Here is a 27,819-nt window from a genome sequence, read left to right as displayed (position 1 = left end):
ATCCAGCTTATTGTGTGCTCAAGTATATAAAATAATTTGGGGATAATTAACCAGCAATACCAATTAATTGCAAAAAATAACTGCATGTGTTGCATACACAGTCTTGCTCACAAATGTATTACAGGAAGAAAACAGCAATTACTACGAGATGTTTTATCCCTCTATATCAGAATACCACGCTTACATCCAGAGAAGGGCATGAGCTGACCTTGATGCACCAGAAAACAACAGCTCTAGAAAATGACTGTAGAAGTCACTCTACAAAATTAAGCTACAGATTAAATTGGCTTAATGTATACCAAAAAAAGACTGTAACCCTTTTATAGTCAATTTGTGAATGACAATATAGAAGTGTGTTTGTATGTACATATATATATACAAACACACAAGTTTTCTGAAAAAAGAACATCATTTATTCTGCTCAGACTAGCAAAAAATGGCAAATCTTCTAAATGTTTTTGCAGACACTGCACAGAGTCTGAAACATGGGAATTTCAGAATATTGGCATAAGTGAAAACAGTTGATCTTACTGCACTGGGTCACTTGAGTTTCATTTAATCTACAGAGATCTAAATTATGCTTCCTGTTTTTATCTAGCATTTGGGGCAACACAACATTATTGGCTATACGGTGCTGTTTGTATGCATAAATAGCCTGTTATATATACGTCGGTCCTTTATGAATATGACAGTAACACTGCAAAGCATTACTATGCATCATTCTTTACCTAGGGATACTGAGATGCAATCGAGCAATTAACAAGCAGCCTATGAAAGAAACAGCTGCACAAAGAAGAATGCTTAAGAGCACTGAGAAAACTTCTAACACACATTTGATAGAGTATCTTAACTATTGAGCAATACTTTGCCTTCCTTTGAAGCAACTGGTCTTTAGCACCACAGCTTCCCACAAGCGCTGACGTGAATTGATGTTTTGATGAATTTTGATGTTCTTTTGTCATTTTTGACAACTATGTAATGATATAGTTTCTCGTGTCAAGCTCGAGTTGATATTTTTACATCTACACCTTATATTTAACAGTTAAAATTCAAAAACTTTTTACTGCTGCATACACATTAACAGATTACTTCACTCAGGTTTCTTTTTAGAAAGGGCCTTAAATCAAGCTTAGACTAGCTAGCCCACTTTACTCAACGGTTTGCTTCCTGAAATAAGTAACCCAATACTTCTGTTTATAAAGTATCTGCTTGCACACGTAATAAAAATTGTGTACCTGATGAGTATTTTCTCGCATTTCTACTGATGCCTAACCCATAATCATAATTAAAAAAATATCTTTCAGCACACTTGGTGCCTAATATAATTTAATATATTGCATTATAGAACACTGTTGGAACTATAGCAAAAAACAATACTAAAAAAAGCTTACCAGTCCTGCTGCATACATGGGTACTATAACAGGCTGTTTCTTGTTGCCTGTAAAGAGCTGATAAGACAACAACAAAATTTACTAAGAGTTTCCTGTGTCAGTGACAATAATATTTTTCCAATGTTATATAACTTGTATAAGGTTAGTATCAGAGAATAAATACTATGTTAAATATAACACGATGGTTAAAAACTAATGCAACTTTTAATATTAAAAGGGATTATAAAAAGTTGTCAGATGGTCTGTCACGAAAAGCAGTGTTCAGTGCAACTATGCAATTAAGAGACAAGCATTCATACAAAGACTTTCACCTGACTCTACATTTAAAGCAGCTTCATTATATAGAAAACAAGTTTTATGGACAGACTCACAATATTTCTTGTGTCGATTCCCAAGGAGCACAAAAGCTTTTTGTTGCTGTGGGAGCCACCCCACTGGTATCTCAGTCCATATGCCTCATGGATATCCTGCAGCTCTGTCCACACATCCATCAGTTCCCTATAGAACCCATCATAAATCAAGTTATCAACAGGAATAACAGCTTCACAGCCTTGAGTACTTATTCTAGCTTTTAATGCAAGTGACTTATTATACGTTTCAATTAAACTTACACCCAAGCACAATACCCAGGGGAACTAAAACTGCACAGTGTTCTCAGAACAATTTTAGATGAGACTTCTGATTGGAGAATGATGTCCAGAGCAGACAGGACAAGGCCTACGGAGACTTCATCATCACTTGAATAAATACAGTGATTTATATCAAATGTGACTAATGCGACATATTCTGATTCACTCAGAGACATCACTTAAAAGATGATATGCTGCTAAGTTGATATGCTAAGTGAAATATTCCTGGCATATGTAGTCACTGAAAACAAGCATTCTGCTAGATAACTGATTTTTACTCGATAGTTTTTCAAAATGCAAACAACTTATGCTGAATTACTGCTATATGTTTTAAGTTCCTAAAGACACATTTCTACTTCCATTTTAAGCGTGCTGCATTGTGGCTTCTTACCCAGTATTTGCTAAGGTCTCATCGGTTGTCATCTGCTTTTCACCCGCTTCCAACAAATGATTTAAGGAACTGATTTCTTCTTCAATTTCAAGGACAGGCATGGAAGGAAAACAGACTTCAAATATTCGTTCCAGACGACTTAGTAATGTTGTCTGTAGTAAGGAGAAAATATTTATGTCAAGTTAACTGCTTTAAAAGACTCCAAAATTATAACAGTAAGATGGAAAACAATATATAGCTGATACGGAGTTTCACTTACCATCAAATATTTAACTGTCAGAGGATCACAAGACTTTATAAGCACCAAATACAAGAAGCTGCTAGCTACTGAGAAAGAGTAACAATCTTGCCCTCTGCAAAGCAAGTTCTTACAGAAAGCCTGGAACATTCTTACCAGAGTTAAGAGTCTTTATTATGATTTAGCAGAAAATAAGTGCAACAAGTATTTTGCTACATTTACTTCAGATATGTTAGTCTCCAAAGCTATACATGCTACGGGTTTTATCAAACATCTTTTTGGTAAGCTTAGTATTTGTCAATATAATTCCACTCAATGATGATACAGTTCAATCCAAACTTGAGATATAACATTGTTTCAGAAGACAGATTCACTTCTTATAAGGTATATGCAGTTAGAGGTCACACAAAACGGCCTGACATGGAACGTTTGTTCATGGTGTGATAGCAACCCTGAAAACAGTAAGGAAAAGCTATTTGTAGTCCTAAAACCCTGTTACTAACAGTGACTGAGATGTAGGAAAACTATAATCTCCAGCTTCATTTGGTATAGTTCATGTGATGGTCAGGTATAATGCAGAAGCCAAGACTAAGGCATTTAAACATCACCTGTCAAAAAGTATTTGTAAGACTTGTTTTGTACCTCTCCAGACTAAAACCCAAAGAAATTCCACCCCCACCCCCCCCAATTCCTTAATTTCTTGCCCCAAAACTTATTTGTCTGGTTTTATACATTACAGATTATTTAATCAGAAGAATTACTTTCCTCAATGCAATTTCCCTTTCCTCCAATTCATGATTCAGACAGTTAATGCTAAATGCTGTGATCCTTCAGGGGTTAGAAGACAACCTTGGGAGTGTTTCTGTCCTAGCCAAATAACTTAAAAAACAAGACCACCACTAACTTTTATTTTAGCAGCATAAGAAGTCAGCTAGATAGCAGCATGGTTTGTATAACCACAACTTTATCAATGTTACTTTCCTCTGACCTTCTTTCTGGTGTCTTGTGTTATAAACTCCTATCAAGAGTATGTAAATACACTCAGAAGCTTTGTGGGAAGGCTACAGGAGAGCTACTGATCTATATTCCACAGTTTTGAGAGAGAAGGCAGGATTTCCTGCTTGTCAAAGTAGTTGTAACCATGTTTTGATGTTGCCGTTACTTCAGCAGCCTTTGAGAGAAAGGCAACTTAAGCATCTTAGGAAGGCAGACAGGGTTCTCATGTTTCATAATGCATTGTCTCCTGCTTTTCTCTCCACCAGTGTCACCATCTCTGCTGTTGGGTAGGATAGGGCATCAACAATATACACAGCACATACCATGGTTTCCAGGCATTTTAATTCCACAGCCTGTACTGGGCCTTGGTAGATAAGATTTAATATTCAAAACAAAACAACCTCCTGCCATCAGAAACCAAACAAAAAAATCCCCCCCCCCTTTTTTTTTTTTGCAAGTATAATATGCTTACTTCTTAATTCTTCTGTATTTCTATATAGACACAGAATTTCAGCTTTATTATAGCTCTGTGAACTCTGTCTCAGACATCAGATGAAGCACTGACATGGAATGCATTTTTCCTCCTCCAGCTCAACCCATTAACACAGGTAACTGTCGAACTCTTCACATGTATTAAAAAGTACCAATTGCAAGGTATGGTCATAAACATGAAACTAAAGCCTTTCTTTAATGTACCTGTTTTGTTTTTTGTTGTTTTTTTTTTTTTGGTTTTTTTTTACCAGAAACACCTTAATCTCTCTTCTTGCTAGAGGAAGAAACACAAGCCTGGCACAAGCCCAACACTTCTATCTTTCTAATTTGGAGGTCCTCAGCAGCCACCTTTCCACTGCTCTGCTGCACTGCACACAGGGTAGTATCCCGCAGCTCCAATACCTGCTTTTCTACTGGGGAAATGGAAAAGAAACTGAGTAGGCAAAAAATCCCAGAGGCACCGCACAATGCGTGCTAGTATAGCTACGGCAGCAGAGCCCTCCTGTGGAGATGCAGCATATTCCAGCAGCGACGCTGTTTAGAAACAAACCTCAGACAGAGGGTTTTGTTCAACTGAAATGATGTCAGTTTCAGAGAAGCAAGGCTGGTAGGTGGAAGCTATGTATTTTAGTTAGACCAAGCAATACAGCTGGGATAAACCTTTACAGTTCACAATTAAAACTTATCAACAACATTTCTCATTAGAATTATCTGAAAATTTGCCTGATCTCAGTTAAGCAAACCACTGATCACATGCATCAACAACTATATGAAACATAACAGAGGCAAACACTATGTTATCAAATATCTTGACTGAATTGGAGTCAGGATGGTAAGTCAGGAACTAGGAACCAAGCGTGTTCAGTCTATGCTATTTGGCTGCTAACTGCAAAAAGTGGGAAAATTAACTTGCTTACAACATCAGCTCTTCAGTTTTGCTGCCTGTGATAGAAATTCCTGACAGGGACAGCCACCAGGCTCAGTTACTTGCAAAACACAATGTCAAAATACCGTAGCTGTTATACTAGTAAAGGATCTGAATTACACAGCACACCTGACTCAAACATTTTTTTCCTCCTTTTCCTCATTACCTTTGTGGTATACTTTGCCCATAATGAGTGATGTTCTACAGTATGTAATTTTCCTTTTAATCATCTCTTAACACCCAATCATTTCAGCTGTACAGTAAGGTACAATACTTGCCACATCACTTGTGGGCTGTTTTGCATTTGTTGACCAGAACTAAGTCACCAATTCACATTTCTAGGAGGTAAAACTAAATAGTATTCCAGATTCTAACCTAAAGTTTCAGCATACCAAAGCATACTCTACATAAGTTTTAAACCTTAATTTTGCCTCCAATATATCACTTGGCCCTATCACATGAACAGGTGACGCATACTTCATTTGTATAATACAGCAGGAATACATATCCCCAGTGAAAAGGGAGAGGCAGACGAAAGACACTGGATCATGAAAACAGCAAGGCATCATGTTTCTTGAAAAGGATCAACATTTCAGAACATGCTGGTGACTAAGAATATGCTCGCTTAGGTAATGAAAGAATTAACAGAAAGCTTCTAAGAATCAAGCAGCATCTCAGTCAGCTCCCGGTTTCAAATCTGAGCTTAAGAATTGTGCCAAAATTTCAGGAACAGTTTAATTATAGCTTCTTTACACTTCCTTTCATCTTTTCTACATTTCCAGAAATGCTTAGCCCTTATTTATATACGATGGAGAAGAACGGTTTCCATAGCAAACCAGAGTAATTAATTCTATGTGTGCAAATGGACACAGGGAAGAACATACAAACACACATTCCCCCAGGCAGTGGCAGTGCCCTTAGTGGAAACAGCTGAACTTGTTCTAATTGGTAATGAAATCCTGTGGTCACAACTCCCAGGTATAAAGGGCATTACCAAGATTTTGAAATTAGTGTAAATGCCCATCTTCTACAAACCTCAATCTATGGCATGTATAAAATAGACTAAAAAAAGTATTATTTCTGTCATACACAGTAGTGTCACCTCTTTCAGGATGGAAAAAAGGCAGAAAAGAACTTCTCTCCACTTTTCATGTCACTGAAAGCATTTGATACCCAAGTGCTTTCCACTGCCATTTGAGAAGATTAATTCTTAAAGGCACTTACTGAAGACGTGAATGAAGGCTACAGCTGCCATTCTAAAAATTAACTGTGATTCTCTTAACAGTGACAAGCGCAAAGCCCCACAGTTTCTGTGACTACACAGAAGTTTTTGGTAAGCACTTAAGTTATGTGGCAATCACCACCTGAAACAATCAAAATATCACAGACCTAGCAGACTTCTAAGTGAGAATGACAACCACAGGATTAGAATTTATCTCCTTGGCAGTTAAAAAGGGGGCAAGATCCAGTCCACAGAGCTGAAAGGCCAAAGTACTTAGTTTGCAGAATTTGTTTTTCTCTTATTTTCCACCACAAGACTATAGAACCAATGAACTCCTTCAACACAGCAAATCTATGCAGGCCACCCAGCACACTAAAATCCTCCTCAGCCAGCTCCAGGTCACCTCAACATTGACAGGTTGCTGCCTTTCTTCAGAGCTATGAGAAGATAATAAAGACAACATACTTGGGCCATGCTACAGAAACAGTTGACCTAACTATTCTATGATTCTATGACAGGAATAGCAGTTTTCACCTTATGACTGCTGTAATGTTTCTCTTGGTGAAGTTCTGGGGAACTCCATGTACAGGGGTTGTTTGAGGGAAACCCCAAGAGTCTTCTTGCTTCTTTCCATGGTCCCAATTACACATGGGCTGCGGAGCAGACACAAGAGCTTCTCCTCATGCTGGAAGCTGAACAGTGGAGTAGTACTTATCCCTCCTTCTACCCCACTTTCCATCGGAGGGGACAGCCCCACTTATCTACACAATCCCTCATTTTCCACACTCTTGGTTACAACCCACAGCATCTCTGCTTTGGCAGCATCCAGAGGTGCTTTAAGAAGGGGAAGAGCTGAAAGCAGAGCACATCTTCAGCCCTCCTTTTTCCTGCTGCCAGGAAAAGAGGCTACAGAAGAAGCAAACTCAAGCTCTGGGCTGGTTGCATCTATCAAACACAAAACTGGAAAATCTAAGAATAAATAAAGCCAGTGTAATAGTTAAATGACTGAGCATATTTAGATATTCAAGTTTTATCTGATAGAAAAACATAAGAAAGGAGACAGAAATGAGCATATGAAGGATCCAAGATGCTAAATGTATAATTTAGGAAAGGAATAAAGTCCATATGGACATGATCAGCTCTTAGTTAGGATTCAGAAGCCGAGTGAAGTCTCTCAAAAAACAGCAGAACAAAGCTCAGGGGCCAGACGCCAAGAAAAGAAACTGATTAACCAGAGAGATTTTATGTATTTATTTTAAATCAGGAACCCACAGCTCTGGAGACTGCCTAACAGAGGTATTTATGACCATTTAAACAAAATAAAGCTGAGGTTAAATGAGAAACTCCCTTCGCTGGGGTTTCTAACAACCAATCCATATTTTCCAGGAGCACATTTGCCTTTGAGGAGATAAGTCACCATATACAACTCTACCTTCACCATATGTGTGTGTGGGCTGGAGAGGGCTTCTTTTTTCCCCCAATTTCCTTTTTTTTTTTTTTTGGGGGGGGGGGTGGGTGTTGGTTGGTGTTTTTTTTGGTTGTTTGTTTTTTTTTGTTTGTTTTTTCGATTTTTTTTAAAGAGCTAAACTACATAGCCACAGATTAACATGAGGGAGCTGAAAAAAGGATTTCAGTGGATGCAACTCGCCATGGGGAACATACCAATCAACTTCAGCAGGTCTCAGAATCTTTTCGACTCAATCATTAAACAAAGACGAACAGTCAACTAAGTCATAGCTTGGGCTAGAAGGAACTATTAACAAAGAATGGTCTTGGTTGGAAAGAACCATTAACAACGAATGGTCTGGGTTTCAAGGAACCTTAACAGCTCACCTAGTTACAACCCCCTGCCATGGGCAGGGGCACCTTCCACTAAACCAGGTTGCTCCAAGCCCCATTCAACCTATCCTTGAACACTGCCAGGGATGGGGCAGCCACAGCTTCTCTGGGCAACCTGTGCCAGTGCCTCACCTCATAGGGCAAATTCTTTTCCTAATATCTAATCTAAATCTACCTTCCTTCAGTTTCAAGCCATTTCCCCTTATCCTGTCGCTACATGACCTTGTAAAAAGTCCCTCTCCAGACTTCTTGTAGGCCCCTTTAGGTAACGGAAGGCACATTTTCATGGGGGGTGGGAGGGGTGGGTTATAAGTGCACATGAGCAAACAAATAACACAAATCACTAAGCTCCTAGCTAAATGGGGGCAGTTTTTAATTTGGAAAGGCTCATGGACTGTTTAAACTAAGAAGCAGCTTCCCTTCCACATAGCAACAACTTATTTCTTTAGCTCTTGTGCAGACTCTGCTTAGCAAAGAAAGCACCTTCTCAAAAGCAATGAGAGAAGAGCTGCAGGCAGAAAAAAACCTGAGTAAAAAAAGAGAAGCTAAGCTTATGACAAACACTAGTTTATCTTCTCATGATTCAAATGTGATGGTCTTTCTGCACCTCCTTGGAAAAGCAGGTATATTTAAGATGGTGCCACAAATTTCTCACAGGTAAAAAATGGAATTATTTCACTTTTATTACTGCAGGCAATTTATAATGGAAACACTGGTCCTAAACTGAGATTTACAAGCCAGAAGAGGACACAAGAGCTAAAACCTCTCACCAACACAAAATGAGGACTAAGGTTTTTTACAATAATTTAAAGAATTAAAGAAGACAATGATAGTCCTAAATATCCCCAAAACGTTTTTAGACAGTAACTGTGAAGATCTTGAGATCAGCAAAGCAAATCTGAAAATGCAGTGGTTTGAGAAAGAAGAATAAGACTTCTCTGGTCTTTTTACTGCTTAACACAAGAGAGCTATAAACCACAGTGAAGTTCAATGTAGAAATATGAAGCTGTCTCCCTTGTTCTTGCTGGAAGGCTTGCACATTCATTCTCCTTCAGGTGAAGGAGGTATCAAATCTTGGATCTTCCATACGGGCAAAGTGCAGTTTAACAGTTGCTTATCTTGACTACATAAAACTTCCCATTTCAGTTGGTCATGTCATTATTTTCTGGTCATGTTGTACTAACTTTTCAGCCAGGCTCTGTGAGGAAGTATATAAACAGAAACACTAAACCAGCCCCCTCCCAAACTATTCTCTTTTGTGAGATCCCCATAGCCAGCCTGTTCTGAAATACAACAATTATGGACTACTTTTAATGGTCTGGTTTTTACTCTTATTCAGCTGCACATACTTAAGAATCATGCTATGGACCTACACCCAAACCCTTCCAGACAGATATATTTACACTGCAAGTTTTTACCCAACTGTCTGAACTTAATTTAGCCAACACTATATTAATTTACTTCAGTGAACCGAGAGGCTGAAGTCTTTATGGTCATAATTACTTTTTTTCCAAGAGGATGACTTTATTGATTATCCAAGACAAAGTACTCTCTAAGTGACAGTGATCCAGGGTTTTCTTTGTCTTGATGTATACTTGTGGCTTAGTAACTGTGCATCACCCACACTGTCTGATTAATCTGAAGCACTAGAGCCTGTGAGCACAGGCTCTCTAATATGCATAGGATCTTAAAACCCACTTGGAGGACTGTTTAGGTTTCTCTTCCTCTCTTTCCAGTATTTGTTAACTCTCAGCTAAATCAGGCAAGAGTTCTGGCCTTCCAACCGAGCCACCATTCATCTCCTCTAGAGATGTCTATATGCCTTGAACACAGCTATGCACAGGTGTATTACCCACCCACATGATCACTGTGGGTAATAACGGCTCTTGCGCTATGCTGCCTAAGTCCTATATATATTCTTAATGCACAATACTGCAGAGTAACCCCCCCAGCTGACTAACATTCAACACTATCTCATGGAAAAAGCTGTTCTACAAGCCTTACATTCCTTATAAACAGAACTTAGTAGTGTGCTATGTGATGCCATAGAGGATTAATGCATATGGTACAGCCCATGTACTTGTTACGTCAGCCAGTTCACCCACTGCTACATCCTACATCAGTTTTAATAAACACAAAGGCATGTCTATAGCTAACACAAACCTACAGCTACCGAAACCAACTATTACACATTTTCCAGCTGAAGACAGGCATTAAATGATTAAGGTATATGGTAGTATTATTATGGGTTCAAATGATAGTCTGTGTACCTGTGTCCATCAGCCTTTGAAACTGGAACCTTTTCTAAGGGGTTGCAAATTCTTCCAGTAGTTTCAACTGAATACCATATACCATGCCCTTTTCTTCTTCCCTCCATGCAGCACTACTGAATAGAAGAGGTCAGCATGTTACTAATCCTACATTGCAGGTTGTGTGCAAGATTCGGAGCGTCTAAGACCAAAGGCAAAATAGGAAAGACATAATGATCTTTTTGTCAGTATGTGTCACTATATAAGGTCATTTTGTGACCTTTTCCCTTTACTTTCTTCTCTTTTATTCCACATTTTGTAAGAAACACTGGATTAATTAGTTTAATTCAAGCAAAGCCTAACTTCTACTTAAACATTATACCAAATCCACGACTTTCTAATCAGTTTGCCAGGCATGTACCTTACAATCAAGGCCATGCTCAGGAAGCATAAAACCCTGCTGCCACCTCCTCACCCAGAAGACACAAACTAAGGAACCAGAAAGGAAAATACGCAGAGACCATTGGCAAGGGACCTTGAACTACTGGTAAGTAACTTTCCCTTCATGGTGCATTCTGGATGGGCAAAAATTAAACAGTAATGCTGTTGGCTAAGTACATAAAAGCAGAAAACTGAAAAATAAAGAATGACATTAAGATCACTCTGTTCATACACCATTCAAAATTATTTCACTACCACAATACAGTGACTCTTCTAGCCTCAACATCACAGATCAAGTACATACAACATCTTGTAAATGATCTCGGTGCACCTTTAGCCTAAGCTGAGGTCTCAATTTTCACATCTATCTCAAGTGTCTAACACATGCAGTATTGCTCTTGCACCACCTGCTCCCTTTAAGTTGCTATAGCATGTGGTTTTTAGACCTGGCAGCACTACATTGATGCAAGTGATATACTGCTCCCTATCATTCTCTGGTTAGGGTAAAAATACCTCTGTTCTCTTACCAATCTCTACCTTTATTTTGCATGCAAGGGTTTCTGGTTTTGCATCGCACCGCTCCGGAATAATCCGTGGGAAACAGAAGATCAGTAAATTCTTTAAGAAGCTGTATTTTGGGGTTTGACCTCAGTGACATTCTCATAAAGTAAGGAAGCCAATCAAAATCTGAGTTTAGTTTTACTAAGGCTCTGCACTTAAAGTACCAGGCCTATCTGCTGGCTTATATTGACTCAACAAATCTCAATGCTTCTAATTGTGTGGCTCAACAGAAGAAAACCAGGATTACTACTTAAGATTAAAACATTTTTTTAAATATAAAAAAGGTTCAATAGATCCTTCCAAAACTTAAAGCACTTACTGAATAAAAATTATGCTTTGAAAATGTGTAACTATTGTTTTAAGAGTTAACAGGAAAAAAATGTAGCAACTACCTTTCATTGCAAGGAAACTATTGCAACAGAGAAAACGCATCCAGCTCAACTTCCTCTACAGCTCATTTGTGTAAAACGTTCTCTGACTTGCACTTCCTAAGTGGCAAGGGAAGCAGAACCTCACCTTGTAGTCAAACAATGACAACTGGCTGAAGTATAAAGGAAAGGAATGAAAAAATATTTAAGTCTTAAAACATGCTTTGCAATCTAACCAAAGTACTGTGAGACTTCATGGCAGATCATGGAAGAGCTTTCTCTGTAACTTGGCTTTTATCTATTGTTAATGAAGACTCAGGGAGGTGGAAAAAGAAATAAATTACAGAACCTCCGAAGGTTCTGCTTTTATAAATATTTACGTTGAAAAGTGTTTTCTATTGAAACTCTATCATAAAATTATGGACAGTTATAAGTGTGTGAAATCTTCAGACTCTCCCTTAATATCATGAGTAACTAGAAAAATGGATGACTGACTGAAATCATCTCCTCATCCCATTTCTTTCTCAGGTTCTGGACAGGCTTTCAAGTGGCAACTGCACTAATGACCTTTGTACTCTCTAGTTCTACGGATGAATGACCAACAGAATAGGTAACAACAGATTTGTGCTTTCAACTTGAGAAATGGACCCACACATTCAGGTGAGGATGAGTAAGGTTTTGCATAGGCACAGAAATCCACCTGCAGGTTCACTTGTGAGCCTTTCTTGGGCTCATGAAGCCACTCTGAAATTCAGTGTGTCACTCACTGCACAAACCTGCAAGCAGGAATTGTCAGGAGCTAAGGCTCACACCTTTTAACGTGGCAAGAAATCAGTGCTAAGTCCTCAAACACTGCATTCCATTTGCTGATGCTTGCAAAGCTCCAGCTGGCACAACCTTCTTCTGAAAAGCCATTTCGCTTGTCACTGGTAGGAAACAGGAAGAGGCAGGAATGTCACCAAGCCTACACGAGGTCCTGGAAAAAAGGACTTGCCTCATTTCCTTTTATTTCCAGAGAAGATCCAAACCTTTCAGACACACATTACCACTAACAGCCTTTATTGCTGGTGTTGCCGCACGCTTCAGACAGAGCATACCCTAAACTACTCACATGGGATGACGTGATTGAAAGGAAATATTGAAGGGAATTTAAAACTCAAATTGTTCTGAGTTTTGTAAAACTAATATGAAATACCTTGTAAAAAATGATCTATGCATGAACAGGCACAGACCTCAAAGATAACTGGTGAAAAGAATTAATACATACTTAGCAATTACGTCGGAAAACCTGGTGGGGTGGTGAATGGGAGAAACCTACCTACTTTACCCTCCCTGAAACTCCTAACTAGAAATACCAGTAGCTTTAACGAGTTATCAATTCCTATATTTGTGATGTTGCTATAATGTACAACAGAGACTTATTTTTAAGTATCTTTTAAATTATTAACTTCCCAGGAGTTGGAATACCAGGGACAGAACTCCATAGGTCATGTTTTATTCCGCTCTCTACCCTAAGCAAATAAGTGCAGCTATTTACAAATCATCATTTTTAATCAGATTTTTAAAACATAAGAAAATGGTGATGAAAAATCTTGGGAATCAGTAATTTCATCTTCCAGTCACACCACCGTTTTATGAAAAGGCAACACCAGTGTCCCCTCAAAAGGCAATAAACTATAAATGCAAAGGAAGAACTATCCCAGGCTCTGAAATGCTTATGACGGCTTATTCCTTTGATCAGTTTATGTAAAGGACCACATGTAATCACCAAGACAAATGCATACAAGTTCCAGCATTCCCCACTCTTCTCCAGGAAGTAACAGTGCATAAGACAGAGAATGCAAACACAGTGCACTATTTCATACCAGTCCATTTCACCCACCAAATTAAATCTCTCCCACAAGACAAACAAGGACTACTCAAACACTTGCTGCATGCAGAAGCAGGAACCAGGAAGAAAGGTATGCACAAGAGAACAGGACTGAATGAAATCAAGAACACCCTTACCTGAACTGAAGGTGCTGGCTCTTGAAATTGCTTACTGGTAGTTCCTTGGGAAGACACTAAAGCAAAACTGTCAGTCTTGTGTAATGCTGGACCATCGATCCTGGCAGATGCATCTGTCCTATGTGACTGCCACGTCTCTTTTCTGTGATGAGATTCACCAGCTTGCTCATCTCCAAAGGCAGCCCAAGAACAACTGTCATTTTGTTCATCTCCAAAAGCATTCCAGTCTGTAGCCTGGTTACAACCTGCTGAACTAAAGTCCGCAAAGTCGTCACAGTCCTGAACACCCTCATCTTGAGGTTTTGGCACTGAATCAAAGTCTCCAAATTCACTGTCATCACCATTTTCTACCTCAGTAGTATGCTGGAAGTCTAAGCCAGAAATTTTACTGGTAGTATCACATTCTAAAGTGTCAGCAGTCTGATTTAGTTCAGCATGATCCAACCTTGCTGGCTGCTGAGAAACAGTACTTGTGTCCCTGAATTCACCAAATTCATCATTAGTTTCACCAATATGTGCGGGCTGTTTGGAAGGTCCTTCTAGATCTAGAGCATTTACTGATTCTTGGGCATTACTGAAGGTGGGAGATGCACTGCTGACTGAGCCAAAATCACCAAAATCATCATCATCATGTGTGTCACTGCAAGCTACTACTTCAGTACTACTTCCACCATTCTTAAGATCTTCAGAATCACCCAATTTTTCTCCTGCAAGATCACAGCTTAGGCTTTGGATCTTATCAACCGTAATGCACTCTGTTCCTGAAGAGTCATCAGGCCTAGTAAGATCTTTGCCATTCTCTGTGCCATGTTGTCTTCTCCTTCCACTGTGTTCTCCATTTTCAGTAGTGCATATTGAACTTCCAGTTACCAGAGATTTAGTAGAAACTGCAAATTCATTATCTTCCAGTGCTGAGGGACCCTGTTCACAACTAATTTCTGAAATGCAAACTTCTTCAATATGAGTTACTCTGTTTATTCTGTTGTTCTCCTGAATGCTCAGAGAGTCTCTTTCATGAAGAACGCTGCATATTGTAGTTCCTGTTCCCTCTAAACGGAGTGGCTTTTTGCTTGAGAATGAAGCAAAATCTGCAAAGTCTTCACCTGAGCTAGGCATTGAGTTCAAAGTTTGCTCAGTACTATGGGTGCTAACAGTTTTCAGTCCCTTTGAGTCACCAATACTGTCTAGATCTTCTGTTCCCTGAGGATTTGCAGGGTCTGATGCTGCAAATCCGTTTGTTAGAATCTCTAGACATGGAATTTTCTCACCATTACAAGCATCTATTTGCTCATCCTGACTCTCAACTGCTATACCAGAAGAAAAGCCCTCTGGTTTCCCAGTGTTGTCTCTCTGTTCCCCTCTTTTACTTACATCTTCCAAAGCAGTACCTGAAGTTCTAAACTTGGATTTTTCTTTGCTGGTATTAGTAGCTGGCATATCAGAAAGTTCCTTAGTAAGAGTAGGAAGCTCTGTAACACAGTCTTTAACATTTTTAACAGATGTGAAAGTTGCAATGCTGGCTACATTGTCAGAATAATCATGAAGTGGGATGAAATGATTTGTGGGTATAAACTCTTCCTTTGGATGACCGTAGTCTGGTGTATCAAAATCAGGAAAAGCTACTCCAGCAGTGCTTACACCAGAAAATCCTCCAAATTCATCTTCATCATCATCATCAGCTCCATTGTCTAGTGGTGGAGGGGATGAGGAGTACATTCGAATAATATCTGGTTCCATCGTTTAGTTCCACTTCAAGTTAATATATTTCTGTAACAGTGAGAAAAAGAAGTATATTAGAATTTGGCTAGCTTTTGTCATTCATATTTTTTTAATTCTACTGCTTCATGTTTCTGTTTACAAGTGTACATATGTCAATGTCCATATTAGATATGAGAAAGAAACATTCCCCAAACCCATTTTCTAACCAATTCTTTTGTTTTAGAAGTCACAGAGAATCTACTGGGGACAGTTCACATCTCTTGTAAGCTACTACATGATCATATCCTCAGCAGACAGTGCCAAAATGCCAGAACACAAACCACATTTGCCTTGAGCCATTGTGCACCACAGACAATTAAGTTCAGTTTTAACCCACCGGTTCTCTACCTCCCATCACAAGCAATTCATAAAATACCCAACGACCCTGGTCCATCTTCTGCCATGCTCATTTGTGTGCACAGCTTCCTGTGTGACAGAAACTACGACACTCGACAGACTATGTCACCACATTCGTGTACACAAGGCACCTTCAGTAGCACCAAAGACTTTGAAAGATATTTCCTTAAGCTTTGAGACTGTGAATGAATGGAAAGAGGAACTGCTGTTATAATCATTAGCTATGATAGGCTGCTCGACTGTTTAGGTTTCTTTCTACCAATTCACGGTGTCCCTGTTCTTTGGATTTAATAGCTGCAAGCCAACATGCTGTCTCCACAGCTGTTGCCACTAGCCTGCTTTTGTCTTATAAACTGCCAGTTGGGAATAAGCACCAGCAAAGCCTAGAGCAAAACAAACTTCATCAAAGCTTCTTCTCAAAAGCAGAAAGGAGCAAGATTATCCATAAAATATTTAAACACAAATCACTAAATCACAGGAAGGAAAAAAATGGACTTATTTCCATGGCCTAGATAGAAACAGATTAAGAACTCCATCTGCAAACCATTACAGTAACAAGCAAGGTATGGATAGAAAGCCTTCCTTCCTAAGGAGTGATCTTGATGGTTTTTTTCGATATTGTGTGTAATTAATGAAACAACAACTAGATTGTTATAGGTTCACAACTGTACACATATCACCTCACTAGTTCATACCGTAAGAGGCCCTTAAAGGGAGAGCTATGACCAAACTCCTTCCATTTCGAAAGATACTTGTCATGAATACAAGGCGTAACATACCAAGCATTATCTACAGAAAGAGTGGAAACAACCTATACATGTTAGTAAATATATGAATTTCTAACCACCAGAATAAGTGCAGACTTTCAACACTAGTGCTGACACACAGATAAAATATTAACCTTAACTTCAGCATCTTTATCAAACAACTTTGTACATGCACCTAAATGACAGCACATAAAGAGAGTAACAACAACAAATGAAGCTCTGCACAACATATCCCAGCACTTGAGCCAAACAACTCTTGGTATTTGCTAGGGAAGGTATTTTGCAGTTATAAAAGAACATCATGCTTATCAGATGAAACCGTGAAGTAATTTGTAACAACCCATGCAGACTGAAGAAGGCTGAAAAGGAATTTTGTTTAGAATAAAGAATAAGTTGTCAACAGGCTCCCACATAGGCTTACTCAGCAGCAGCTGCTTAATAAAGTATTTGAGAGAAGACCTTCCCTCTCATCTCAGAGGTCTCATCTCTCCAGTGCACTCTCCCTTTTACATTAAGGTCTAGCAATTGCTGTTGAATGTACACACTCATGTAAAGATCGTTTCAGAGATGTCTATAGAGCACGACTTTGTGTTCACATACAGATTACTCCAACCTGTTTAGCTTCCAAGCCTCTGGGCTTTCAATCCAGCAAATACAATAATAGCGTTTCTTCTTTGTAAGTATCAGAGCAACTATTCCTTTCTTATATCCAAATTTCCAAGACCTACTGTGGTCAGCCATCAACACTAAGATTAAATACACAGTATATCCAAACTACAACTGCTTTCTGAATGTTTTACTGCAGACAAAGATCCATATGCTATACATAAAGATAAGCCCTCGTAGGTGGAAGTGCTGGTTTCGTTCTTTTGTAGAAGACAGACTGGTTAGGTAGATATTGGTATATATGAGCTGTGCTCATCTCAAGGCACCATATCTTGGTGATAGCACTATTTAAAGCTACAGGGGAGCTGGTTAAACAGTAAATGGTATTACGGCTGGAATTCATGACTCCTAGCATCATGAATCAGTAGCTCTTTAGTAACACACTGACATTTAGGAGAAAGGACAGAAAAAACTGCACCAGTTGAGATGGGACTCACTCCCCCCCCGCTCCAATTCCTGGAAAAAGGAAAGGATATATTGGGGTTCTTTTTAATAAAAAGGAGTGGTCTCATTTGGTTATATAAAAAAAAATAATCATCCCATGTAACTAAACCTGCTTTCACAAGTCTCTACTTGAATCTCAGGAGACAACAGCATAAACTTATTGTTAAACCTCTGAAATTTAACAAAAGTTGTTACACCTACTTGGAAAATTTAGTCAACATAATATTTATCCCATGTGACAAAAGCTGAAGAGACCATAAAAGCAAGAAACTAGTTCTTGAATCAAACAAAAAAACCCCTCAGCATTATTTCAAGTATATTATATATATATACATATTTGTGTATATATTATATATATATACATATACATATATGTGTGTGTATATATATATATATCTATTTCAAGACTGGATATAAGTCTTTATCATCCCAGAAGAAACAGAAGGCTGAACAGAAACAATGAAATAGCTGGAAAAAAGGAAGGTGAAGATGGGAATCCTACTAAAAAAAATGCCAATTGGCTTCTGGGGAGGGTAGGATAAGCAGCTCCTTGCACTGCTTATCCCACCAAGTACTATGTACATAGACAAAGTACTATGATTGAAGCCACTGCAACCTCAACAACAATTTAATCATATGATTAAGTGTTTTATTATTTATTAAGCAGAGAGGTACAATCCCTTTAAAACATGTCCAAAGCCATTTAAAAAGAAAATATTTTATTATGTTGATTTACAGCATGTTGGTTTACATTGGAAAGAAAAAGCCATATAACTAAACCCAGAGAAGCAGAAAGTCAAATACTATATACTCCAATTACTCTCTAATATGTAGCCTGTAAAACATTACATGCTTGAGAAAGCCAAATGCTTGTGTGCTGACACAAGTTAGAGCTAGAAAGCTAACACATTTGATTTTGAAACCCAGATTTCTGAAGTCCACAAGACCCATTTCTGAAGCTTTCAGTGCAGTACGAGTAATAAAGATCCAAGTTTAACACCAAAGTGAATACATATGGTATAAATGCATATATAAAATACAGATACGAATCAGAAATGTCTTCTTTTGAAACAGAATAATCAAGTCATACAAGTAATTATAGTCATGGAAAAAGGAGACTAAATCTAGGTAGACCAGCCTTCTCTTTCCCAGAAACCTTATCTGTATTGATAAGAAGTCATGAGAAAGGGAGGGAAAAGCAAAGATAGAAGCAACCTCAAATTTATTTCCAACTGGCAAGCATATAAACCTACAGCCCTCCACACAGACAGTGACAAAGTAGTTTTGCTGGTTCACTAATAACACAAATCCACATTGTACTCCCACAGCCTAAAGTTTTCTAAAGTCTTGGAAAGTTCTTTGATCAGCTGCAACTATTTGCTTGGCTAAGAAGCACTGCCAGCTCAGTGGCCTATCTAGATTACCACAGCTTTATGGATAGGAATTAGATGCAAGAGGATGCTGATGAGCCTCCTAACTCATGCATTATACAGAATCACAGTTGGAAAGGACCTCTAGTCCAACCCCCTGCCAAGGCTTGGCCACCCAGAGCAGCTTACACAGGAATGTGTCCACGAGCATTCTGAATGTCTCCAGAGAGGGAAGACCACGACCTCCCTGGGCAGCCTGTTCCAGTGCTCTGCTACCCTCAATGGAAAGAAGTTCTTCCTCATGTTGAGGTGGAGCGCCTCATATTTTAGTTTATGGCCATTGCTCCTTATCCTGTCACTGGGCATCACTGAAAAGAGCCTGGCACCATCCTCTTGGCATCAGCCTTCGAGATACTTATATGCATTAAATGAGATGCCCTCTCACTCTTCTCCAGACCAAGCAGGCCCAGCTCCTGCAATCTCTCCTCATAAGAGAGATGCTCCAGAGCCCTGATCATCCTTGCAGGCTCTGCTGAGCCCTCTCCAATAGCTCCTTGTCTGTTTTGTACTGAGGAGCCTGGAACTGGAGACAGTACTCCTGATGTGGCCAATATTACTTAAACTAATATGCTAACACTACGAATCCAAAGCCTCAAAAGAAAGCTTCTGAACTTTCCTTTCAAAAGAAAATTTGTCTGTATGTTTCACCAAAATCACATGTTTTATTTTTAAGTCTAGTCTTTTCAGATTTATAGGCTTGTGGAACTTGGTTTTCACTTGAGTCATTTGAAATATCACATTCCATTCTGCATTAGTAACAGCTCCACGACAAGAAATGCAGGTTAAGAATTAATTCTTATCAACACTGGACATAAGTCCATATATTATCCATCCTAGCAACTCTAACAACTTTTTTTAACCATTTACTGTATTATCTTAGCATTAGCTAAAACCAAATCATAATAGAGTTGAGAAAATCCTTATAAGCAAGGATGCCCTAAAAAAACAACCCCAATATGCAGCATTCAGAAAGCAAACTGAATGAGAGCAGCAAGCATCACAGTCAAATGGGATTTACTCACAAGACTCCTTTTCTTTGCACTTAACATAAAAAAGGGAGGCAAGGAACAAGAACAGCAGGGACAAACAGAGGACAAAGATAATGTGAAGAGACTGCATGGGGGCTGAAGCCCCCAAAGCCCCATCAAATATGTAGGAAGATCTCTGACCACTTAAAAATTTTCTCTCCTGCAACTTTGGCCACAAAAAAGAAGAAACTTCCTTCAATTTTTCATTTCAAAGCATTTTTAAAACATCACAGGGATCATTTACACAGCAGTAGTCCAGTAGCACAATGCTCTGCTCCAGAAATGTTTCAATAACACTTGCCAAAACAGGATCTACAAGGAACATTAACTGTGCATTTAAAAATCTGATCACAGGTTTGATGGTCTACGACATGTTTAATCAGTTTAACCCACAAGAACCAACTACATAATCAACTGTATATTAACTTGTATACGTTTTTTTAAATGGCATCTATTACCAATGATGTTACAGCTGTATTTTAAAAGTTGAAGAGCTCCAAAATGTATGAATCTGTATTGTATACGAGTGTAAGATTGTTATGTTAACACCATTTAACTGCTGGTTACTCAAAAGAATACCATACTCAAAGTGTAACAGAAGGAAAAGTCATTCGAGAATTCCCCCTCCTCTTGACTAACTGATTAGTGATAATTCTTTTTTTTTTTTTTAAAACGGGGCATAATCCCAATTCTACTTGCAGCATAAGAACAACATGGGAATTTTTTGCCTTAATATAGTTTCTTCAGAAAGAATTTCATTATGATCCCCTTTCTTGACTTCCAAAATTGTTCTATCTGCCAACCATATACTGTTGAACCTAATTCATTATCATCTACTGGAAGATTAAGATTATGAAAACCCACAAGTCTTGACAGAACAACTTTGTCTATTAGTTCTTTTACTTAATCCATGCTTTGTCTGACATCTCAAATGGGGTCTTCTACCCTACTCAGACATACTCTTTGCTCCAAGCACTAGGCTACATAAGTTTGTAAGCCCGGTTTTTCAAGTAATTAACCCAAGCTGTGATTTAACTCAAAGGAGAATTTGCACAAATCTATAACCAATATGCAGATTATTTATCTTCCCCAGATTTTTGAGGGAACTGACTCCCAAATTTAGAAGTCAGCTATGAATTTAACATGCAACTTTCACATTTATTAAATTTAAAAACTCTTGAAACATGCTAATTTTAAGCAAATAGAACTCGTCAATTTGTCTGAACACAGCACACAGTAAGGATTCTTCTTTGGGAGGAATTTTCAACAGTTTTTATTTACACATAATAAAGCAGCTACTTCTATGATTCATAATACACAACAGCCCAGGTTTATGGCAGCAGACCTTACCCCCTGAAGTGTAGAATCTGACAGAGTTTAAGTGTTCGTGTTTAAACTGAATTATTTTAGCTACAATCATGGATTTATGTTGACAAGTGTCAGCTAATTTTTCAGATCACAATAGTTTAATATTAGACTGATGATGGATTTACATCAATTCCTTATGACACACAGTTGCTTGAGATTCTTCAGGAAAAAACTGTTAAAGAATTGTGTCTGTTTCAGATGCCATTTTCTTCAGCCTACTTATTTTTTAAAGCTGAAAACACTGGTTAAATTCTTGCTTCCATGTGTTTCTTTATACTTCAATATTCATTATGAAGGAAATTCACAATTTTCATTATTATTAACTGTTGAAGTCATACTATAAATGTAATTCACTAATACACTTACAAGTATATATTGACATTTTACTTTAAAGAAAAAAAACCCAACCTGCTGATTGTAATCGGTAAGATTCAGTTATGTTATTGCAGCTCTTGGTTTAAACCATTTAAGAATGTAACTCAGGTTAATTTAAAACACTTAGAAGAAGAGAGAAAGCAGAAATAACTAATGCTGAAAAAGATAAAAAGTAGTAGTTGACTTAACTTCTGATAGGGCAAGGATTTGCAATGACATGTATACCATTCTATCTCAAGTCACTAACCAGGTTTCTAAAGCATTTACTGTCAAACCAGGGTATCTTATTTAATTTCAGTAAATAGGGAACAATAACTGCTTTCCTCACACACGCATCACATCCTCGTTCATTACCTTTTGTAGAATAATAGTAACATTCTAACAAAGACATGGTAGCACAGAGAACAATGTGATTACACAAAAGCAGGTATAAATAGTTCCTTCTCTATGTGTCTTCTAAGGCAGCCTTGAAATGGCATGTCTGGCTCTTATATAAGACCTAAAAACCTGGGAGGGCACAAAGAGTATCTCTCAAAAAATGCAGGAGGCATGTAAATTCAAAAGAAGAAACTTCTTGTGGAGCAGAACGTTCCCTTTAACTTCAGATGAACATTAGTAAAACAATGGATAACCTCTCAGCTGTGGATTACTCTGTAAGCAAAGCTGAGTTAAGCAACCCATCACTTAGAGCATAAAGAAAACAAGATAATCAGAAATGGCATGATCAAGATCTCCATGACAGAAGCTACAATGCTACTGAAATGCCCTACAGTAAAAGTCTTGCAGTGGCAAGGAGATTGATTTAAGTCATTAGCTGCTAGCATTTGATTTTTCCAGGAACATTTAACTCTTCTACTGCAAGGGAATTCCTCAAGTACATACCAAAAATACCACAGTGAGGACCAGATTTAGAATTCTCAGTACAGCAAAATGTTGGCTTCCAGCAGAAAAAGCTGTCCTCTTCTATTATAACTTATTTTTCATTGGCTTATGAACAATGGAAAATGGATTTACAGTCTTTCTGCATCTCAGAACTTATTTCTAGAAGGGGCACTGTAAATGAGGAGCGCCAGTCTGTTAAAATAGCATTTCTACAACCCCAAACCGCTCTAGACAAAGAGTCACTGTCCAGGCTGAAGTCAATATGTTCTTAAATTGGTTTAATAAGCTTACTTTTATTTTTGGAATAAAACAAAATACAGCAAGAAAATGTTTCCTTCATAAAGCCTCCAAGAAATCAATGTTTTCGATTTTGAAGGTAATGCTGTTACAGCCAGAAGGTCCATTACCCAAAGCACGAGTTTCACTTTTTATTCTTGCTTGGACATATGAGTTGAGGAAAACAATGTTCTCCAGTTCCAGTAAAGGAAATGTATCTAAGCCTTATTTCTCATTATCCAACACTTGGAATTAATCAATACCACTGTACATTACTGTAGTTTCAACAAACACCAAATGTGCTAGAGCTAGACACCTTCTATTAAAAGGTGTTGTATGTAAAATGAACATTAAAGAAACCAAACTCAAGAGACTGCCTTCAGGATTCAGGTACTTGTCTCAGGCAGCTCATTCTTCCTGTCCTCCTGACCTCCCCAGGCTGGCAGTAAACACCAGACATCCTCAGAGGATCCAGCTTATGCAAGATTCAAACCTTTGACAGTGCTCTTCTTCCTCTTATTGCTGACAATACAGGAAGACCAAGTTAGGTGGCACAAACATGAAATTCAAACAGATCTGGGATATAGACATCTTCCTTATTAGATTATATGAGGAAGGAATCAAACAACTTTCAGTACATGTGCTGTTTCATTTATCATAGAATGGTTTGGATTAGAAGAGACCTTAGAGATCACCTGCTTCCAAGCCACCTACCATGGGCAGGAACACCTTCCACTAGACCAGGTTGCTTAAAGCCCCATCCAACATAGCCTTGCATCCAACCTTCTCCCTACTGCAATTTGGCTTAGCTGTGGAACCAGAGAAACATTTGAAAAATATGAATCTAAATGTGTTAGTTCACAAAACAATTTTTTAAACCAAGAATAGCATCACTTGTCCAAACCCAAAAGATCAGGTTATTTTTATAGTTACTATAAGTAAAAAAAAAATAAAATTAAAATTTAATCTTTCAACTCAAAATCTGCTGACTTGCTTTAACAGCTGCAGATAAAGACATTGTCTGTACCTAAATTTGTAAACAGTGGGAAAAAATGCTGCAAGAACAAGCGTGTTTTTAATTCATCTAGGCAAACACAACTGGCTGGGAAAGTCAATCAGGTTTAAAATCTGTCTCTGTGGGAACACAATATTTGTGTCCAATGTACAGCACACATCCATGCAATGTGTAAAGACAGATGTCGAAAGTAACACATAACTGGGATGTTTTCTTTCTTATCGTTTCTTAAATTCCTTTTGAAAGAGTGTTCAACTCAGTGAGAAAATCTATTTCTGGACAGTACCCTCAAACATGTTAGCTGGGAACCTGTTCTAAATTAAGACAAAAACATGCTGGATTAGAAAGTATTAGAACTAGATTACTTAAGGTCAACTGTTCTCAGAGATTTATTTAGAGAGCAATATGTTCTTCATCACATATAAACCCTTCAAACTTCACACAGGCCACAGTAAAGAGCAGATTACAAACACTCAGAGGTGCACTCTTACGCGAAAGGTTCTCCCACAGCCTGGCAGAGGAAACAGTTGCATAGGGAGAACAACCATAGGTCCTCCTTCCATTACTGCAAACTTCTTGTTTCTAAGTGAACAAATATTTTTCTTCAACATGCAGAGAACAAGTGAGGGGAAAAGGCAAAACCCCCAAGCAGCCTGCCTGAAGCAAGCTAAGCACAGAGCGAGAACAGGCTTACATTATTCATCATTTATCCCACCTACAGACATCTCATAATAAACACAATACAAGAAGGACACCTAATACTCCAAATAACAACATTTATTCTCCACCACTTTCCAAGAGACATATGAACTTCAAGTTTCACATTTCCTTCCCCCTGGCACCTACTTTCAAACGTATTAAAGCAAAGAGAAGTTTTGCCTTTCCCATGGTTCTTGCAAAACAGCACTCTTGGGATTGAAAACCCCAAATTATTTGCTATACAGAAGCAGACTCATTACATCACCTTGCAACTGGTATCAATGCAGAAACATTCCTCACAGCATCAATCCAAAACTTTAATTACTATAGGCATTAGCATGGAAGAGAGTATACTGGAAACGAGACTGTCAGTTTTCAAATAAGGCACATTTCAGGGCCTTTTTTTGTGTGCATAAGAGCTGCTTACACTGTGGTTTCTGCACAAAGGAAAAATAAAATTAACAGACAAAACTTGTGAAGCCCAGCAATGAGTGGGATCCAAGACACTTCTCTTAAGGGAACTATCCAGAGAAGTTATGAGTATTTTGAATCCCCATGAAAGGGTTAGCATGTCATCGCACTGAAATGCTCACAAAGACATAGCTTAAACTGTCAAACAGTACAACAGCACAGAAAGGATTGAGCATTTTGTCAAAAAAGATGAGTATCTGAAAGAATATTATGCTGCTGAGTATAGTGAGAACAACCAGATCCAGCATCAGCTTCTTTACCACTGGGTTTCCAACTAATACCACTAGATACCTGCAAGGAGAGCTCTATGAATATTTCAAGAGGAAAGGGCAAAGTGTTGAGTGAAGGCTGCTCTATTATTTCCACTGTGAAAGGCAAGTCTTCTCAAAGTACTGAAAGTTTCAGGATATCATTTTATGTACTCAGGGTGTTAAAATGCTTACATTAAGTTAGTAAGTTACTAAAGAAAATTTCAAGTATAAATAAGTTCACATGCTGTCTTCACCAACAGAAACATGCAGCACACATACAATTCAGTGGGTATAACTCTGAATTTTATAGACTATTAAATCCTTTGTGAAGTGAAACCATGGAATGATGGAACAGTTATGGTTGGAAAGGACCTTAAGATCAGCTAGTTCCAACCCCCCTGCCATGGCAGGGACACCTCACACTAAGCCATGTCACCCAAGGCTCTGCCCAACCTGGCCTTGAACACCACCAGGGATGGAGCATTCACAACCTCCCTGGGCAGCCCATTCCAGTGCCATGGTGTAAGCAAACAAAAAAAATAAAGCCAAAATAAGAATAAAATTAAAAAATAAGAATCAGACAGCACAAACGGATCTGCCGAGGCCAAGCTCCTTCAACTGCCTGCTTATAAACAAATTAAGGAAGTAAAAAGAAGAGGTCATACTTTCACATGACCTTAGAAGGTCACCCAACATGTACTTTACGCAAACACTATGTGGAACGGGAACACCATAGCCACACTGCCTTTCCTGAAGTCGCTTTATTACAGTGCTAATTCATATTTTTACATTTAAATTACCATATCCTCAAATTTATGCTATTTATTTTCAGCAATATGTTTGAAAAAAACCCACAATTTATCAGTAGCCACAGGTACTCTGTCTCCTCTCCTGGCTCTCCCAATTACTGTTATATTCCTCAAGGTACAGCTCCAACTTCATCATGAGGAGCTGCTACCTCCGTGTTGCCTGTGTGACCATGCATAGTGTACACCAACAACACAACCTAACATTTTTATTCTTAAAGTGGGCTAATTGGTTTTCCAAGCCTGGTTCATTTGTTCAGAGAATAAAACAAAGAGGAAATACTCTTAATTTTGTTCAATCTCCAAAGATGAGAGCAGTTAAAAAGCAGCATCCATCAAACTCACTTTACCATGGACTCAACAGCTGGAAAAAAATAGTTCTGATGAAGCACATCACACTTCAGGCAAAACATTCATGAAAACAAAACTTATATGACCAATTCACTACAGTTCTTGTCAATGCTGCCACTTCTATTCATTCCATTTAGGAACAGATGTTTGCTTTAAAAGGAGCAGACTTCTGATTTCAATTTCTGTGCTGAAGCTGGAAGGAAAGGGCTGACACCATCAAGAAGCCAACCTACAGACACTGTGAGGGAATCCCAAGGTTTAACCCTTGGTTTAAGGGATTGTCTTTAAGGAAAATGAACGTTTTGGTTCATCAGGTAGCCACTCACAATAGCAAACTGAAGCGTCAGGACTTAAAAAGCATTTCAGCAACTTTGCCCCATTTCAGAACTTATAAAAACATAAAATCATGACTCCAGTTCCGTGTGTCATCTTCAGATGCATTTATCAACTGACAGGCTTCACACCCCTTAGAAAAATATGCTTATTAGGAAAAGCAAACACACAGGACAGCTCAACTTCTTGCACCACATCACGGAGCCCTCTCCTCCAGCTGCGGCCTCACTGAACCCCACAGAACCGAGGGGTTCCGGCTGCCACCCCTCCCGGAGCCGCTACGGGAACCCGCCCGCTCGACCCCCGCGGCCGGCCGCCGAAGGACAAAGCCGCCGGTCCCCGAGGCCAGCCCTGCAGCGGCCGGGCCCCCCGCTCCAGCCGCGGCGGGACGCACCGAGAGAGGCGCCTCAGTGAGGGGAAGCGCGGCGGGGCTTCACCCCCCCTGCCCAGCCCTCCCGCCGGGCAGGGCGGCCCGGCCCCACCGCCCTCCCCCGAGGATGGAAGAGGAAGGTCGGAAACCGCGGTGCCCCACCAGGCCCCGGCCGCTGCAGGCCCCGGGATGAAGCCCCAAGGGGTCCCCACCCGCCACCGCGGGGCAAGGGGTGCCCGTTCCCCGGCCAGGCCTGGAGGAGACGAGCCGCCTCCTCCACACGGCAGCGGCGGCACCGGGTCTTACCTGCGGGCTGCTTAGGGGGCGGCGGAGCCCGGGCGTGCATGGCGGCGGGCGAGGAGGGGGAGGGAAGGGGAACGGGGACCCGGCCGGTTATCTGAGGCCTCCCGCGGCACGCCGCCG

General features: G+C 39.2%; 1 protein-coding gene across 4 annotated transcripts in view; it reads right to left on the bottom strand.

The window, feature by feature from the left end:
• The window catches only part of AFTPH (aftiphilin), a 48,681-nt gene extending 20,870 nt beyond the window's left edge, over positions 1-27,811 (bottom strand). For all 4 annotated transcript variants that reach the window (XR_008974097.1, XM_057423480.1, XM_057423481.1 and 1 more), the window contains exons 1-5: positions 27,703-27,811; positions 13,750-15,516; positions 2,412-2,563; positions 1,763-1,889; positions 1,392-1,448 (exon numbers count right to left, since the gene is read on the bottom strand). Coding sequence is in view for 3 of the 4 variants with exons in the window: in XM_057423480.1 (XP_057279463.1) it covers positions 1,392-1,448; positions 1,763-1,889; positions 2,412-2,563; positions 13,750-15,486 (2,073 nt within the window). In the remaining variant the exon portion in view is untranslated. The remainder of the gene's footprint in view (positions 1-1,391; positions 1,449-1,762; positions 1,890-2,411; positions 2,564-13,749; positions 15,517-27,702) is intronic.
• Between the last annotated feature and the right edge of the window lie 8 nt (positions 27,812-27,819).

Source organism: Pezoporus wallicus, unplaced genomic scaffold (assembly GCF_028554395.1).
Source record: "Pezoporus wallicus isolate ANWC-B61680 ecotype Strahan unplaced genomic scaffold, APGP_CSIRO_Pwel_v1 contig_4191, whole genome shotgun sequence".
NCBI lineage: Eukaryota > Metazoa > Chordata > Aves > Psittaciformes > Psittacidae > Pezoporus > Pezoporus wallicus.
Note: the sequence above shows the minus strand (reverse complement) of the source record. Positions and strands in the feature narration are given on the sequence as shown.